Source organism: Ischnura elegans, chromosome 2 (genome assembly GCF_921293095.1).
Source record: "Ischnura elegans chromosome 2, ioIscEleg1.1, whole genome shotgun sequence".
Taxonomy (NCBI): Eukaryota; Metazoa; Arthropoda; class Insecta; order Odonata; family Coenagrionidae; genus Ischnura; species Ischnura elegans.
In genome coordinates this window covers 93,320,851-93,338,477 of record NC_060247.1, presented here as the reverse complement: position 1 = coordinate 93,338,477, position 17,627 = coordinate 93,320,851, and the positions used below count along the sequence as shown (strand labels likewise).

The following is a 17,627-nucleotide window of genomic DNA, read 5'->3' as shown; positions in this document are numbered from 1 at the left end:
TATCCTCCAAAACGCGCCACTGAGTGAACATAACAAAGTTTATTCTTTCATTTTTCACAGAAAAAAATATTTTGAAAGGAGAAAAAAATTACATTTTCTTCTCCTTTCAAATTGATTTCTTTGCAACCGATTGATTAGTTACCGAGATTAAACATTTAAAACTCAAATGTGAAGACTCTTTGATTGGATAGAATTACCAACTCTTCATTTTTTCAAGAGCCCTGTCCCACTCATGTTTCGTTCCCACTTACCGCTTACCCAACATCTCATTACTTACCATCCAACTTACCCATCTTTCCTCCCTCTCTCTCCCTAAAACTCGTCCCATCGCACCATCTGTCTCCTTTAAACCCCTTCCACTTCAATTAATTTTCTGAATATTGTGCTCCTATCCTTTATTTATTTTTTCCTGTGGTTCTTTTTAAATGGAATGGTAGGTAATGATAATATTTGTCGTTTTCAATCAACGTAGAGCAGTGAAATAAAAAGTGATTATTGTTTCATATTGTAAAGTATCTAGTTAAATAAATCGAAGGTTTTATAATAAAATAAGGTAACGATACTCGTAAAAAATCATTCTATTACTTCCGATACGTCATATAATCATGAAATATAAATTCTTTACGAACATTACGGATGTTTTAACATAAAAAAGCACACACAACAAGAAAAAATGTTTTTAAATGTTTATATTGTTCCTCTAAATAGTGCTAAAATTATAAAAATCTGATGACAAGCTCAGCGCATGGGGTTAATCTCTATTCACCGTTCATTCAACTTCCTCGTTCCTTTCTATCTCTCGTCCATTTCTATTACACGTTTTTGATTCTTCCTCCTTTTCCTTCAGGTACAAAGGGCACTCCTTCATTTCATCGACTCCCACGCATATAGAAGATGTTCTTGACAAAATAGCGTTCAAAGTTGAGCTACCATTTTTCCGAGCGTAAAAAACCGTACCTTTTTCAACACAGCCGGATAACAATTTGTTAACGTAAGGATGAGATTCTGATAAAATTGATGAAACGTAGAATAAAATTGCCGTTCATTTACGGTTTATTTCATTGCTACCGTTCAAGTAGTAACCGAAATAAAACAGTTCAACTCGGTTCACTCGAACTTTTTAAGGATGGTAAGTGTCCACGTATTCGCCCCTTACGTTGCGCTACGATCCACATCTTAACACTGGAGACTTGCATATATTACATTTAAGAAACATGATCAATACACGATGTAATTATCCACCCTTTTACACTCATTTCTCAATTGAGTATACATTATTTGGCATAATTATTAAATGAGTAGTGGAGTAACTACCCGAATGGGTACGCGTATGAAACAACGGACATAAGAGATAAAATTGGATTAACCGCTACGAAGACTTTCTACACCGGCATACCCAGGTGTGATTCAGAACTTCAAATCTGGGCTTTTTTCCGCTCAACTTCGCGCTCGATTCGGCATGGCAGGAAACTACGATCTCATGGACTTTTGCAAAAGCAATTTTTTAAAGGCATTAAAACAAAATGGAGTGTAGGGTGGGGATGAAGACCTAAAAACATTTTTCGTCGGAAGATAAGGGATACCTTATTACACGTATCTCTGAAATCGATAGCTTCTAAAATCTAATAGGAGGAGAGAGACAAATCTAATGGCCAAGTCCTAGAAGAGAGATGGCGATGCAGCAATGATTTAAGGAATTGCTCCACGTATGCACATGGTAAGTACTTACCGGGTAAACGCTAAGGACGAATGCAGAATTTGTTTTCACTTCAGGCGGTGCTTTCCTCAATATGTGCTTCAGAGTATCTGCATACAGTAGCACTACACACAAAACAGCGACTCCACAAACGGCGAAGAGTGCAACACCGGCAACGTTTATGGCTGTGGGAAAAGAAATGGTGTTTATTAGATAGTTCCATCTCATTTACCCGCTGCGAGTTAAGAGTATTCCTTTATACAATTATATCACAATGGAAATGGTAATCATTAAGAATTTACTGATTTAATAGCCACTAATTCACTAGAAAATTTCTTCTGCACTTCTTAATCATTCACACAATGCTTCTTTGGCGTGGATAGGTGAGGATAGGGTTACCCCAGACTAAACCACGGGCATGCGAGTACCACACATTCAGGGTAGGGAGTTCCTTTCCCTGGCCACCTCGCACTACGGCGATTTTATAAGGGATCCTGAGGCGTCAAGGGGATTTGAACTTGGGACTCCAAGATTAGTGCCTGGCACTCACCTGAATCACTTAGCACTCTAGCACTTCAAAAGTCCAAAACTCTTAATTTTTTTAAACTCGCAATTTTAGAATTCTGCAATGAATTTATCCCGTCACCAGTGAAATTCGGAAGCTCCTGTGTATCAGATATCAATAAATATAAGCAATTAAATCTATACATACGTCAATGGAAAATAAAACATCATCTCCTTGATGAGGGCACGCCGTTAATTAATAATACTGTTGGCTTAACCCGCGTCTTATAGCTCAAAAGTCAGGGTTTCCTCCCCTCTGCAGGGGACCTCTTCAGGATGCCACATTAGTCCTGAAGAGGTCCCCTGCAGAGGGGAAGAAACGTTGACTTATGAGCCACAAGGCGCGGGTTAACCACAAGTCTTATTAAGTGACTACATATGGACCGCGAAACTTTTAACAACTTCATCAATATACCCTTCTCCACTCTTACTTAGCACATTTTTAAATTAATTTTTCTAATGCAATGTGGTGAGCGTATTTTTTTTAGGAAATAATCGCAGGCTAGCGGTTGGTAAGCATTTATAAAGTCACGCGCTGGTGTACTCTAATAGCAAGAGCGAACACTTTACCAGGGAAACATTATTTGCCTTGAAAGAGATATGAACCTGGATCTTGGATAGGGTCTTATCCTCTCAGGCCACCAAAAGTGCACAAGGTATCATGATAGTAAAAAGAAGCCTGGTATCAGAAACTGGAAAGAGCACTTGATTCAGATCCCATTCAGTGCAAAGTGAATATAATATTGACCTTATGATGACGCCATGCGTTGAAACGCTTCGAAGAGTAACCTTCCTCAGTGAAGAGGATGGGTAATATAAAAAAGTTTGATTCCGGACAAATAAAATAAATTTCCGCTGCGGAAGTTCTGTACTTAAGAGAAGATCGGTTACCTATGTGCTAAAATCAATGTGATCTAAACCATCAGTCACATTCCTGGTCTATCGTAATTCGTTTGTAAGATAGATAGCGGCTGTGAAATTTAGCAGTGAAGCGAAGAGGTATAACAGGCACTATATCCCAGGCAGCGGACTTACGGTTCGCCAAGACTTTCGACATGAATGAGCCGGCATAAGGGATGCAGACTATTGAGTACCGAAAATATCCATCATGATAGTAAAAGATTTCGAGGTAATCTACACCGTACTCAAACTTTCGCGACATGGCAGAAGTAATTATAAGTCTCTCCATTGTAAATACGCAGTATTTAACGTTATAAGTATTACAGAAAAGTATGCAACTAAAAGGAAGCGCTTAATGGTCTCGGCCACTCAACGCTTGCGAAATTTGAGTACTGAATCTCTGCTGTATTCTTCTTTTCCTCGGCTACCTTCGTCAATGTCTTAATTCATTTTGCGCAATCCCAGGTGTATTAAAATCCATAGCTTGAATGGGTGAGTAAAGGTTCAAAACCTCACCCCCTCCTGGATTGTTTTGGAATACGGTCTTCAATGCTCCTCCTCCAAGTGAACCCCCCCCCCCCCACACATTTACCCCTACCTCACATAAACCCCATCGGAAAGAATTTCCTGGCTACGGCCAAGGGTGTGCACTGTTCACTGGATCCCGGAAGGAAGGATGCCTAATGGATTCTTACTTCTGGGATAGTGACTATAATATTAGAGGTTATGTACTTTGTATCCTTGTATTACTAAATACTATTCCTAGATTTTTGGACAGCGGATGACTTTTTCTGACTAGGGAGCATCCGATTTGGATCCAGAAGTTCGTTAAAGCATCCATTTTGGCTGGAGAAGAGTTTGAACTTCCGCGGAGCGAAGACAGGCGAATTATGGCACTACTGTGCGGAATGCCGTGAAGCGATGCCACACGTTTCAACTTTAAGGGTCTCCTTCGTAAAATTGACATGGTTGATTGATGCATACGCATTTCAATTGTATAGCACTAATGAAATATAAATTTGCACTGGAAATATGAAAGTCTAGTTCATTATGAACCATTTTTCGATTGACACTGGAATTACTCGGAGGGGGTTGTTTAATGCCTTCGTCCACCAACGCCTATGTGCGTGGGACAATTTTTTTAATTTTATTAATTTCTTTTACGCGTATTTATTACTGTAAATAAAAACACTTATTCGCGCCACCTATTTAATTTTTTCTCTACGATTTGGGTCACTGGAATTTCCCCTTCCTTTAAAAGAATGCATCACTCTCTTCCCACCGGTCGCATCGTGTCTTTTTTGCAACAAATTACCAGCCAAAAACTTACAGAGGCACACACCGAGGACCTTTTTAAATATTTTCCTGTATCTCATGCACTTATATAAAAATTTTATATCTGAGAAAATATTTAGGTTTTTTTAATGAGAGGTACAGGAAAGTGCTGACTAGGGTCCACTACATAACCCTAGAAATTTCAAGTTGGGAGGGTATGTTAAAAACGAGAACAGCTCCGAGGGAAACCTGAGATCTTTCCTCTTATTGTTTCCCCATCTTTTGACAAGGGGCTCGTTATTCGCATTGAATTCGGGGAAGGAGGTCATTGCCTATCAACTCAAACAAGGCCCAATGTTTTGTGTGCCCCATTGCTTATAGGTGATTCATGTTCCAAAAGCAGTTATTCATTACAATTCTTTCTGGCTTCAAATATCACCCAGTAACCTATTGAACAATCACACAAGTACGGGTGAAAAGCGTCTTATCACTTGGTTTATTGGGACGTCATTAAATGCATCCGATCAAAGCGATAGTTTCTCGGAGTTAGATAGCGATGGTTTAAAATCGTATATTTTTTATAAATTGATTGTTATCCCCTGCATAAAACGATTTCTATACGTATCATGGCTGACTCGATTGTTTTTCTGAGTACCTGCGAATGACTCGTAAAGAATAACAAACGAATGCACTTCCGAGGCGCGTCTCATTGTTTCAAAAGCAGTCAATGTGCATTTTCTATATGATGACTTGGATTGAAAACGTGACGTGGTCTAAACAACTCGAGTTGCACCGCATCCCAGTTCAAGTAGTACATATACCTGACGAAATGCCATACAAAAGTCATATGGCGGCCTTTGAAGTGGTTGACTAACGTTATGCATGTCCGAGCAGGGAACGAAAATAGAGCCAAGACCGTATCGGCCAAATAACCAAACCATTAAACCGAAGCAGATACGCAGGTGATATACAGGGTGGAGAAAAATTATGGCACAAATTTTTAACCCTGGGTAACTGATACCAGCATGAATCAAAACTACCAATGATGTTTAGGTCGAAAATGCAGCATTTTAAACTACAGAAACTTTGAGTCAAGCGCTCCCTTGGCCGTGAGTTTGCTCTGTTGCCGGATGCTCTGGACAACTCATGACTTCCGATGTATCCAAAACGCGCCATTTTTAAACTACAGAAACTTTGAGCCAAGCGCTCCTATTGGCCACGAGTTTGCCCTGTTGCCGGATGATTAGGATATAGCGCGATCTCCGGCAGTCAAAGCCGGCAAAGCATTCGAAGTCATAAGTTGTCCAGAGCATCCGGCAACAGGGCAAACTCGCGGCAAATCGGAGCGCCTAGCTCAAAGTTTCTCTGGTTTAAAAATGGTGCATTTTCGATCTAAACACTATTGGTAATTTTGGTTCCTACTGGCATCAGCTATCCAGGGTAAAAATTTCGTGACACAATGTTTCTCCACCCTGCTTATGGGCAAATTTGGGTTAGCAGGTAATTTGTTTTATTAATTTGAGGCAGTCGGAATCACGGTTTAAAATCATCCACAAAAATGAATTTTCTCATTCTTTTCTGAATATGGTACAGGTAATTAGTCAAAACTCTTGAACATACAACACTCATTTTTCTCTCCAACTGTCGCAAACTTAGACAAATGTAACCAAATGAATAAAACATTCCTTAGAACGCATAGTTAGGAATTCCAATAACATAATTATAATAACAAAATTACAATAACAGAATCACATTAACATAATTTAAATAATTTTTGCGAATATTTTACGCCCGAAGGGGGTCGCACATGTATTTTGTGAGCTGGAAATCGCTTCTTATTTTAATTAATACTCATAACAAAATTAGAGTCGGCCTTAAAGGCGTTGACGCATGCATAATTTGAGTTAACGTTGATGTATGCACAAAAATTATTTCTACTGGTCCACCTCCGTTGCTATTCGGAGGGAATGCGGTGCCAAGGAATATGATAGAAGAAGCAACAAGGATATATTCGAGTATAAAATGTTATAACGATTATAGATGTAATCAGTTGATGAAAGCATATATTTACATTGATGACCGATAACTATCCAAAAATATAAATGAAGGGAATTTTCGATTTTTGCTTTGTAAGGTTTCGAAAACAATACCACGAGTTTGATGGATTCCACTCTGTTTTTACGAGATACTCAATGCTCACAAAACGTAGGAACAAGTGAACATTGTAAATCACCAGCTAATCTGATATCTAAGGGTGAAAGGCAATATTTTATGAAATAATTGAATCCATTTGAAACCTGATGCTGTTGCTATCCATCCTCATAATAACTATCACTTTATTCCCAAGTCTTCAATGACATATCTATAAAACCGTAAAAAAGTTATCGACACCTCTCCACCTGCCTGAGGCGATTTACGTTCAGATAAATTATTATCAGACATGTTAAGTGGTAATTAGTGGTATTATATGTAGGGATATCATCTTTTGTTGTAAATGACTTAGCTGATGAAAAAAACAGAAAAAACTTAAGAGACATCAACTTCTTGAGAAGCATAAAATGTTTAATGTTATAATGTTATCAAACAACGAATTTCATTTACCGCACTTCAAGAAGTCCTTAGTGATAAGTAGCAATAAAACAAGCAAGCATTTTGAATACGATTTGACGATACGTTCATGAAATGTCCCCGGTAGGTATGCAGCCTCGATGCTGATCGCGAAACTTCGGATTGGAAGTGAGATTCTCAGAATATGAAAAAATAACATCAGAAGAATTTTAACGGAATTACCTGATGTTTTTTTTCACATTCACAACAAGGGCATTATAAAAAACACTGAAATTCCGCTGAATTGTTTACAATCACACGATCTATACATCAATTTCTCATTAACTTACTTCAAATAGACGTGTATACTAAGCAGGTGTCACTGGAAAGATTCTCGCAAAGGATAAGAAAGATCGGAAAGATAGTATTCACACTCAGTAAATATTCAGTGCATTTCATTTCATTCAAGTGGCGGGTGCTCTTGAGAAATAATCGATTGGATGGAAGCATCGTTTCGAGAGATAAAATGTATATTGTTTCCGTTGTTCCGCTTCATCGCTAGAGTCTCGACCAATAAAATGAAAAACGGTTAGAAATCTTTTTCATTCATTCTCGAGCTTACCATTAATTTTCTACGAAAATAAGTAAAGCCTTTTCGTTTAGCAAATATTTTCTCTATCAACCATAATTCTGATGGAACAAGTTACTCATACGTAGCCAATGGCGTACCCAGGATCAAAACTGGGGGGGGGGCGTCCCATGGTTGTTCAAGTTATAGGTAAGATTTAAGCATGAAAAAGTTGAATGAAACCAACTGTTTGAGGAGACTGTAATAGCTCTTTATCACTTTTTAAAATTATTTGCTTGAAAAAATATCATTTTCCTTAAAAATATTGGCGATTTTTGCTTCTAGGGGGGCAGCTGCCCCCTCCTGCCCCTCGCTGGGTGCGGCCATGTACGTAGCATTTTAACTCCAATTTCTGGTAGTTTTCACGACTATCTATCTAAGGCAACCGTCATCGAGGCAAAATAAGCACTATTAATTATTGTGTACAATATCGGACGGAAATTAGGTGATAGATCTAAGAAGTGATGCATAGAAAGGGAATGGTAGTAATTTTCTGTCCGAAAATGATACAAGGAAGTTATCTCATACTTGGGAACCCTCTCACCCAGTAGCGAATACTGAAAAAATTCAAGGGGGGGACGCACAAGATATCTTGAGCTACCTTTACACTGTCGCAATGACAAATAATTAAGTCACATACAAAGTTTAAGAAAGTTTTATTTAAACCGATAATGCTAAATAGACAATGTCATCTTATGATATAAAAATGTTACAATTCTGGTTCTGCAATGTTAGGCAATGCGGGCGGCCCCGCAAGGGGTGAGAGGTCGTGCGACTCCTGCGCCCCCCCATTTGTATCCGCCACTGATTTCACGTGGTTATAAAATAGGACCGCGAACTCTATGATGAGAAATATAATTTTTGGTTGAAGAACGCGTCATTTTTAGACAAGATTACTAGTTAAACTTAATATTATCTTATAAGATAATTCCTGTTGTTAGAATCAGTTATTTGAAAATTCCAATTGATTCCAAAAACCAATAAATACCAAAAATCGACTCTCCACACTTAGAGTTAAGTATCAACCAGTCAAAAAGATTGGAAGGGATAACTGAGGGTTAAATTCATGCGAAAATATTTCTTAGGAGTCGTTTGTAAGTGGCTTTCTGTAATAAAAATAATGCAAACCAATTAATGAGCCTTAAATTGGCTTAATATTATCGAATTAGTTCGCAATACATTTATATTAATAATCAATGTAAATTCATAACTGAACACATAAAAAAAGGAACGTTCCTTCCCACCTTGTCATGCTAATCGCTGCCTTTCGTACAACTGGTACAGAAAGACGCCTTTCACCCTATTTTTGATCGCCATTTACGGACGATTATATCGGACGATTGAGGTGAAAGATGGAATCGCCAAAAGAAAGGGATGAGGGACATCAAGTTTTAGTGAATGGCAGCGACAAGGCAGCAATTGGTACATAATAAGAATAGATTTGACAAAAAAATACATTCTTTCCGCAGGCCAGTCATAACCCGATAGATCTTAGTTCTTCGTTGTTCAATGAGGCAACTCCTTACACAACAAGGGTAAACAAAATCAAATCAAAAAGAATGTTTACACTAGCAGGAGGTCCGAATCTGTTTTCTCTCTCCTCTTGAAAAATTTAGCGTAAGGATAGGTATTATTTTTTCGCCAACGATGAAAGACAACTTCGACAACACGCTCGCGCTCGATGATTTTGAAGTCATAGTCGCCGAAATACTTACAATTTTGGATGAATCGTTAAAAACGCGGCCTCATATTGGAATATCGCAGGGACATGAAAATAATTTTAAGATTTCGCAATTGGATACGTTTGTTTTGGAAACCTTATCCCTCTACGCGAGAGAGTAAATAATGCGGAAATCCGTCAAGCGCCTCACCATGCTTTATACCGCCCACCTGATCATTGCATAATCGAGAATCACAAAGTCTATTTGTTCTAAAAACTCCGTCCCTCTCTCCGTCCGTCCCTCCTCCCCTTCCGAGAGGATAGATTTTCTTTTGTTATCACAACTACGTCATTCACAGAAACAAATCTTTTGTGTCGCAAGGGGTGATTGCGCCGTTGATAAATATTCTAATTCTTTAATCAATCGCCGAGTTCCTTAGTCCCTCCACGAGACGCCTCGTTGTGCAACGATACACTGTCACCCATAGTCCAAGTTTCTCTCAGCGGCTATCCGTAAAAGTGGTCCAACTAGATGGACACTTTCGCCATCTCCGAGTTTTCTCTTATCGTACTCATGAAGGCGTCCAACGGGTAGGCGGATCGTGTATGCTTTCTTCGTTGACGAAGTGCCGTTAGAAATCCAAGGTCTCGCCTTCAAAAAACTTTACGAAAATGTGTGGGTCTAAGGAATTAAAAAACTGGGAAAGCGAATAAAGTAGTTGGCTCCATGGTGACATAGGTGAGCCAGGAGGGCCAGACACACAGGATTTATCTAGAAAAAGATCTCGAGAGAAACTAAAAGTAATGCCTCACGACGCCAATCCTATGATTAGCAGGAAGTTTTAGTAATTCTTTAACCAATCGCCGATATTATTATAACATTATAGTAACATTTAGGATAAGTGAAGCGGGGTAAGGAAGCGGTTTCGCATATAGTTTCGCAATTATGTAGGCCAAAAATGGGCTCCCCGTATAAAATTATTGAAATAATTGCTATTCTGATTAATTTTTTTCTGTTATGACTATCATTCTATTCATTTTCAAGGAATTCAATTGCAAGGAATCAAGGCTTAAGCTATCTGAGATCTAAGGGTCATGAGATTCAAGACCCAGAATTTTTGTAAAGCGCTGCTTATAGTTTTTATCTCATTAGTCTCTGTGTAGGTACCTTAGTTTTAAGGCTATATTTATGAATATAATTTTTTCAGGCAATGTTTCCATATTGCCTTTAGCTTTGGATGAGAGAAAGAAAATAAATTATCTAACGTTTTCCCGGCGCGTGGGATGAATCAAAGCCATTCCAAATTTATCTAGGTCCCCGCCACTTCTCATAGCGTTTTGGAAAGCTGCCTACGCACAAACATTATGGGCTGAGGTAGGCCTTAGTCCATAAGGATGCGCAGCTAGTCTTCTAGCCTCTTCCAGGGGTTTCACTCTTCCACACACCGACCTATCAGAACGCACCTAGCCAAAACCAAGCCCTATATAAGACGGGAAAAAACTTGCAACCGACCCTTCAAACCTGAAGACGCCAGCTGCAACTCCAGCGAAACTGCCATTTTTCTTCCTCATGGGAAAATCCTCTAAAATCGCTGGCACATTAACGGCTTTGCCTGGTTTCGCTAATTAGTAGGGCCCTCTTCGATTTTATAGCGTTGGAGTGTTTTTCCCTCTCCCGTTCCTTCCGCACCTTTCCTCTCCCAGAGGCGTCGTCCGGCTCCTATCGCGGCGGCGCCTCTTTCCTTTTTCCCTTCCCCTCCTCCCCCTCCCCGGGTGATCGGGCGTATAAGCCACTGGCTTGGTTTCCCGGCCCCGGTGCGTTGTATCCTCGGAGGGCTCCCCTGAACCCTCACACGTTGCGATAACGAAGATAAATCGACGCGGAGGACAACCCGGTAGCCTAGCTGCGCCTAATGCACCACACTGCGGAAGCCTCAATTAATATCCTTAAGGACTTGGATGTTGGAAAGCGAGCCAGGCTCCAAAGCTCTGAGAGAAACATATTAGCCCAACTGGTAACCCGAGAAGATTTACTTATTTAAGAACGAACTTCCAACGAAAAACTTTGGGTTCACGGATGGAGATTTTCTCCTCTTTTGCCAAGATAATTCGGCTTCCAGTTTTACGAAGAAAATAATCAGCAAATAAATGTGCATCAAACTGATGATCCCCGATATTAATTACTCTAGGTCAGTGGCTGCCAGCCAGTTTTCCGCGAAAGCCCTGAATGTGTACCTCAACGCACACAAAAAAATTCCAATGAAACGGGGACCTTAAATGCGTTGCGAGTTGAAAATATATGGAGCAAATATGATGTCAAAGGAATGTTTCATTCGCTGAAACACAATTTGGCTTAATCGCCTGCGAGTCTGGTTATGGGCAAGAAGCTAAAATAAGTAGTCCGAAGTGGGTTTCTTGACAAACTGAGAGGTTCACACACTTCTACGGATTGGAAAAATGTGCCCTAGATCCAGAGCGCTTCAGAAGTAGGTACTCAATAACGGGATGAATTAGCGGTAAAAAATGCGGAAGGACTACATAGGTGCATGAGGTATCGCTAACATTTAGTCCATATAAACGGTATAGGATTGTCATTTACTAATAATGATACCATCAATTGTCGTTACAAAAGTTGAGGTACATTTAAAATAAAATGGATAAGTATTTCATAATAACTAAATCCTAAATTTCAGAATAAAAGGATGCCCCAATGGCCGTAACAATTGAAGACCTATGGTTCGCACCGACTAATATGACTGCTTTGGTTTGCGGGAAAGTTAGCAGTTTACCGCCAGGACCAAGCACAGCCTCTCAACCAGAAAGCTTTAACACTCACTCACTCACCTTGCCAGGCATGGCGGTACCCAGTGGTGGGGCAACTGCCCTCCCTTAGAAGCAAACAAATTAAAATAAATTAGCTCAAACCGAAAGTTTTGAACTAATTTACTTTAAATCCAAGAAAAGTAATATTGGTATAAAACACGTAATTAAATTAAAAAAATATTTTTTCGAGCAAATAGTTTAAAAACAAACTAATAAAGCGCTGTCATAATTTTCTTGATATTTTGGTTTCCTTAACCTTTTCTGTGTTACAACTTGAACGTCCACGGCTTCCCCTCTAGTTTTGATCCTGGGAACGCCCTTGATGCCAGGGTTCCTGAAAGGGCTGACAGAACCTCGCCGAGGCTGCCGACGGTGATATTGCACACGATACGCGAATTTCAGCAATCAACTGGCCCTCTTCATCGCAAAATAAAGGAAGATGCCACCTCAAAACAGGGTTGAAGAGATGAGTGCGATATCATCCCAGGCAGCAACAATATGATACCTCTAGTCCTTTCTTACCACCCCTGGCTAGATGAGAGAGCGAGCCTGAAGGGTTTCTGGTTGAGAGGCCGCTCTTGCTCCCCGCGGTGAACTGCTCCCTTTCCCGCAAACTGAAGCAGTAATCTCATTCCGTTAGAACGACGAATGTTCAATTATTACGCCCATTGGAGCATTCTTGTATTTTAACATGTTTTGGCCGTAGATATTTTCCCGATTCAGCAATCCCTAAATGTTTACATAACAAATAAGAAAATTGGGTAAACATTATTTAACTGGATTTGAAATCAAGCCCAGGTCTCCCAATTGTAGGTTAGGTGTGCTAGACGTCTATGAGTGGAATATATTCCATCTTCATATATCATATCAGATAATATCAAACGATGTATAGCTTCCACATCCAAGCCGTCGTCACTTTATCACAGAATCACAGGAAAAAAATACGCATGCCCTCGAAAAGAAACGCTTTGGGAAATGTGAATTCAGATAATTAAGACACATGACCGGTTCGATACGAAAAAAAATCACGAGGATCTGAACAACTCGCAGCTGTTGATATACTTGACTGAGATGTTCCGATAATCACATATTTCGGTGAAACTGAGAATAGCGGTGACTTAGCAAGAATACCTCTGACGTTTTAAAGCACTGGTGATCACGAGAAAATGAATCGAGGCTTACGATGCATCGCTGCGTCAGACTGATCACATGTTGTCTTTTTTGAGACACACAAACTAGATTAAAATTTAGGCTATCATCATCAAAATCTCAGAGCATTTAGCGTGTGAACGAGGATCCACTCTTTGTACCCTGAAACTTTCAAGGTGGAAGTGTAAACAAGTAATTCGTCTCGAGAAAATATGTATGTACCAGTCAATCGGGAGTGATGAGTCCTCTCAAGGATTTTTCAATAGTTATGGGTATTCTCAAGAGTTCTATCGTGGACGGTATGAAAATTGTGAGAGCGTACTTTTTTCTAAAAGAATTTTTTCTTCCAAATTCAGTTCAGCTACCCAGTGGATTTGCATTAATTCATTTTATTGAAATTTTAGGAGCATTTTCTCAAAGTGCTAGGCCATTTGTGAGGTCATGGCAGGGGGGGGGGGGGAGAAAAGGGATGGCTTTATTCTTCGCTATGGGGATAGTGATATAAAAAAACGAAGATCGTACATTTAAAAATTTCATATATATATGGATTTCCACCGGGTCAGGTCCTCCATCACGGCCGACGCGACGTTTCGATGCACGAGTGACCCATAGTCATCATTCCCTGATGACGATGGACGACTCGAACATAGAAACGTCGGTCGTGATGGAGAACCTGACCTGATGGAAATTCCGAGTAACCTTCCACGATAAGTTTACAGTGATGGCAATTAATGTTATCTATTATCAATATATTAATAAAAAGGCTTCCTTCGAAATGTTGATTTCGCGATATGAAAACTCCTCCCAACTCCCCAGAGCCATTTTCTGCCTTTGCCACGGCTTATTTCATGTGTAAGAACTTCTACGTGCATATATTCTATTCCGATGGGAAAGTAAACCACAGAGTAAAATATTCCTTCGAGAAAATAGCATCAATCACTGAGAACAGTGGTATATAACCATAGAGTAGGTAACAAAAACTGTAATGACTATATTTTATGCAACGACTATCACGTAATGTATGAGGAAACTTAGTACAACATATGCATGCATCAAACAAGCCGCAGAAATATTTTTCTGGTTTCTAAATATACCTAGACATAAGAGAAACAAGAGATTTTATGTTAAAGTGAACGAGGTACATTGAGCGTTGCAAGCCGGCTAAGTCAAATTCGATGAAAAACGTAGGTTCACGGCGGAAAGAAAGTTTACGAAAGAAGTCAGCTGGAAAAAATAAGAGAATGATGGAATTCCGGTTCATCGTCCGGTAGCCCTATGAATAAACAACATGCAAATGTCAAGCTCCGTATATTCGTTGGAACCCGGAATAGAAAACGAATTTGTAAAAATAATACCAAGTAATGACTTCAAGGCTGAATGGAGGCTGTATGCAATTGAAAACTCTCAATTATAATGCTAAATCTTGACCTAAGCGATGGAGACTCAAGATATTGTTTTTCTTTTACAGGCTTTCCTTTTTGAGTGTAAATGTCTTCCGTACAAGTGCCGACCTCTCGGGTTTTACCCACTGAGTCGAGCCAATATTTGACCGACAACATTTCTCACTATTGACAGCACCTATTCCATCTTTTTGGACTACTCTTCCGGCCAGAAAGTGTGATCCAATACCAAAACAATCTTGAGAAAATAAGGCTTTGAATACTTGCATGCGGAAGAATATCGAACTAAATATTTTAATAAGGGGCCGTGATTTCTACATAGCACCTATTTTGTATCATGTTGGGGATCGAATAATCAATGTGGCGGTGACACCGCCGCAAATTTAGAATGGCAGTTTAAACTCAGAACGCATCCTCAACGATAATAAACATTATCAGCTTTACAGTACTTCTGCAACTGGCCACAACCGTTGCGGCAAGGCCTAAAACTATTACCGCGTGTCATGAAGTCACCTGGCAAGCGAGGAGCACATAAGAAAATGTCATGAATATTGTAAAATAAATTCGACGTCCATGATATATTTTTGTGAAATGGGATTGGAATTATCTCGACATTTCTATAGACTCATAGCGATGCATATTTATGGATGGGGAATTGTAGATTGGAACTAGAGTATGAAAGAGCTGACATTACATTACATCTTCAAGAGCTGACTATGAGTTCATCACAACTTATGTCACATCTCGAAAAGGGAACTTCACCGCCCTATTTCTGAGTGTAAAGCAAATAAATCCTACAAATGAATTCAAAATGGAAACGAGAAATGAAAATGGTTGTAATTCAGAATGCAATTTGCCATGCAAAAATTCAGAAAGCAGAGAAAGGGCCAGTGAAAAACATACACTGATTCATCCGAATTCATGGAAGCCTAAATTCCATTTTTAACGACAAAAGATGTCACTTATGTAGGGTGCATTTTTTTACGTCTGTATTGACAAATAGTTGAAAATAAATATTACTTTTGGAGAGGAAAAACCTTAAACTGCGTCAGAGAAATTCAAGTGAGCAATGATTTGAAAGCCGAAAGTGAAAACCGCGCCCTTTAAACAGCGCTCCGCATGAAAACACGTGTGTGACTTAGGGGAAGGGGTGATGGGGAGTGAGGTTAGAAGGAATGAGCAGGAACTACAAAAGAAAAGCATTAGCGATAGCTCCCTCAGCGAATAAGAGAGCGGATCCATAACGGTTAGATGCAGAATAGGCCCTGAGGCAGGACTATGGCCGTATCGACTTACTTATTCTGTTCGACACTTCCGCGATGGAATTAGTTGGGCGCTTCCTGGTCACGAAGCCGAACTAATGAACATCAAGCCGTTGAAATCACATAATCTAGAATCAGCTGCGGCGTGACATACGCAGCATTCATCAATTATTAATACATACAAGCATTAACAGAGGAAGGAGAGCGTGATGACCTATTGGATAGAGCGATCAGTAGCCACTGAGGTATTTTAAAACCAAATTGTTTTCGCGGGGCGGCAGTGGCGTAGTCAGGAGGGTGATCCGGGGGGTCCGGACCCCCCCCCCCCCCCGAAAAATAAAAACACAATTTTTTTCCTTCATAAAAGAAAACAAAATATTGAAAAATCGTGAATTAAAAAAATATTTCGTTAAGAAATGAAGTTTTTCGATTATAAAAAGGGTTAAAATTAGTTTGAAACCCATTATTTAGTACCCTGTTTTTCAAAACTTTTCCCCCCTGATTTTGGACTCCCCCCCCCCACTCCCGAACGAAATTCCTGGCTACGCCACTGCGGTGCGGTGTCACCTATGGAAAGGCAATGCCGCACTGACCTGTGGGTGAGAAATTAAGATCCTGTGACACGAATATTACATAAGAGGATCCTCAAGTCTCGCCAACCTCCTTGAGTCTCGCCACTAAATGTGTTGTCAACCATCGCGCATGTAAATGGGTTTATAAAAGTCGCCACCTGTGTCGCTGACGGACAAATTGATCCGACTTTCGTGGGGAAATAAGGTATAATTAGAGGTAGTAACCGAAATTTATATACACGGCAATGTGATCTATAAAATGTATAAATTTTCAATGCTGTTCCTCGCAATGGCAATCATTATACTGCATAATATTGGATAAAAGTGGATCGCATTGCACTCACCACCGCGCTGCGGACAATTTTGACTACCAATCAAAATGCGACCGAATTGGTAACAGAAATCAGCCTTCTGTTTCTGTGGGATGGAAATGAGTCCTATATGTTGACCCATTACCCTGTGACTTCATGTTGAGTGAAAAAAAGAACTCTTCTACCACGTGCGGCCAGAAATCAATTATTTTATTAGCCTCTGGGTAACTCTGACGTGAGCTCCACACTCACTCATCCAAAACTATGCACCAACAAGTTGAAACGCCGAAAGAGAGAAGTATTTGTATTCGTTATCCTTTCACTGTAAAAGTCCTCGGAAAAAATTAACCAATGATCTTTTATACTCGATACTTTTTTAACCTGGACATTCAAACTTATTTGCTGCATTACGTCGCAATAGATCATCGCGGTGCCGAAAAAATTCAAAAGCAGTCTTCGCAAATTATATACATTTTTGGAGGCGGATTCCGGCTTTTTTCATTTTTATCTGCTACCAAGATTACTCTTAGTTCATTCTATAAAATCATTATTTTCGAGAATTAATTTTTTAATTTGATTTATTACATGTAAGTATTCGCGAGCAATGTCTGTATTGTTTTTGTTTAATGAGCATACGCATTCGCAGCAATGAAGACGATAAGAATTCTCCCATTATTGCGACATTTGGATCTATACTGAGTGTTATCTCGCTATCTATTATATAGTACCATGTCTATTGTGAGCGTTCAAAACATCGCGATAGTGCGACCGTTCTCCGATAGCTACATAATAAATATTCGAAATCCCACTCTCCAAGTGTTTATTTTCAAATTACCTTTT

The 17,627-nt window shown here is 39.6% G+C and overlaps 1 protein-coding gene across 1 annotated transcript in view; it reads right to left on the bottom strand.

The window, feature by feature from the left end:
• The window catches only part of LOC124154183 (organic solute transporter subunit alpha), a 31,903-nt gene that overhangs the window by 8,856 nt on the left and 5,420 nt on the right, over nt 1-17,627 (bottom strand). Inside the window, exon 2 of the mRNA XM_046527747.1 lies at nt 1,730-1,881. Within this exon, the coding sequence (XP_046383703.1) occupies nt 1,730-1,881 (152 nt within the window). The remainder of the gene's footprint in view (nt 1-1,729; nt 1,882-17,627) is intronic.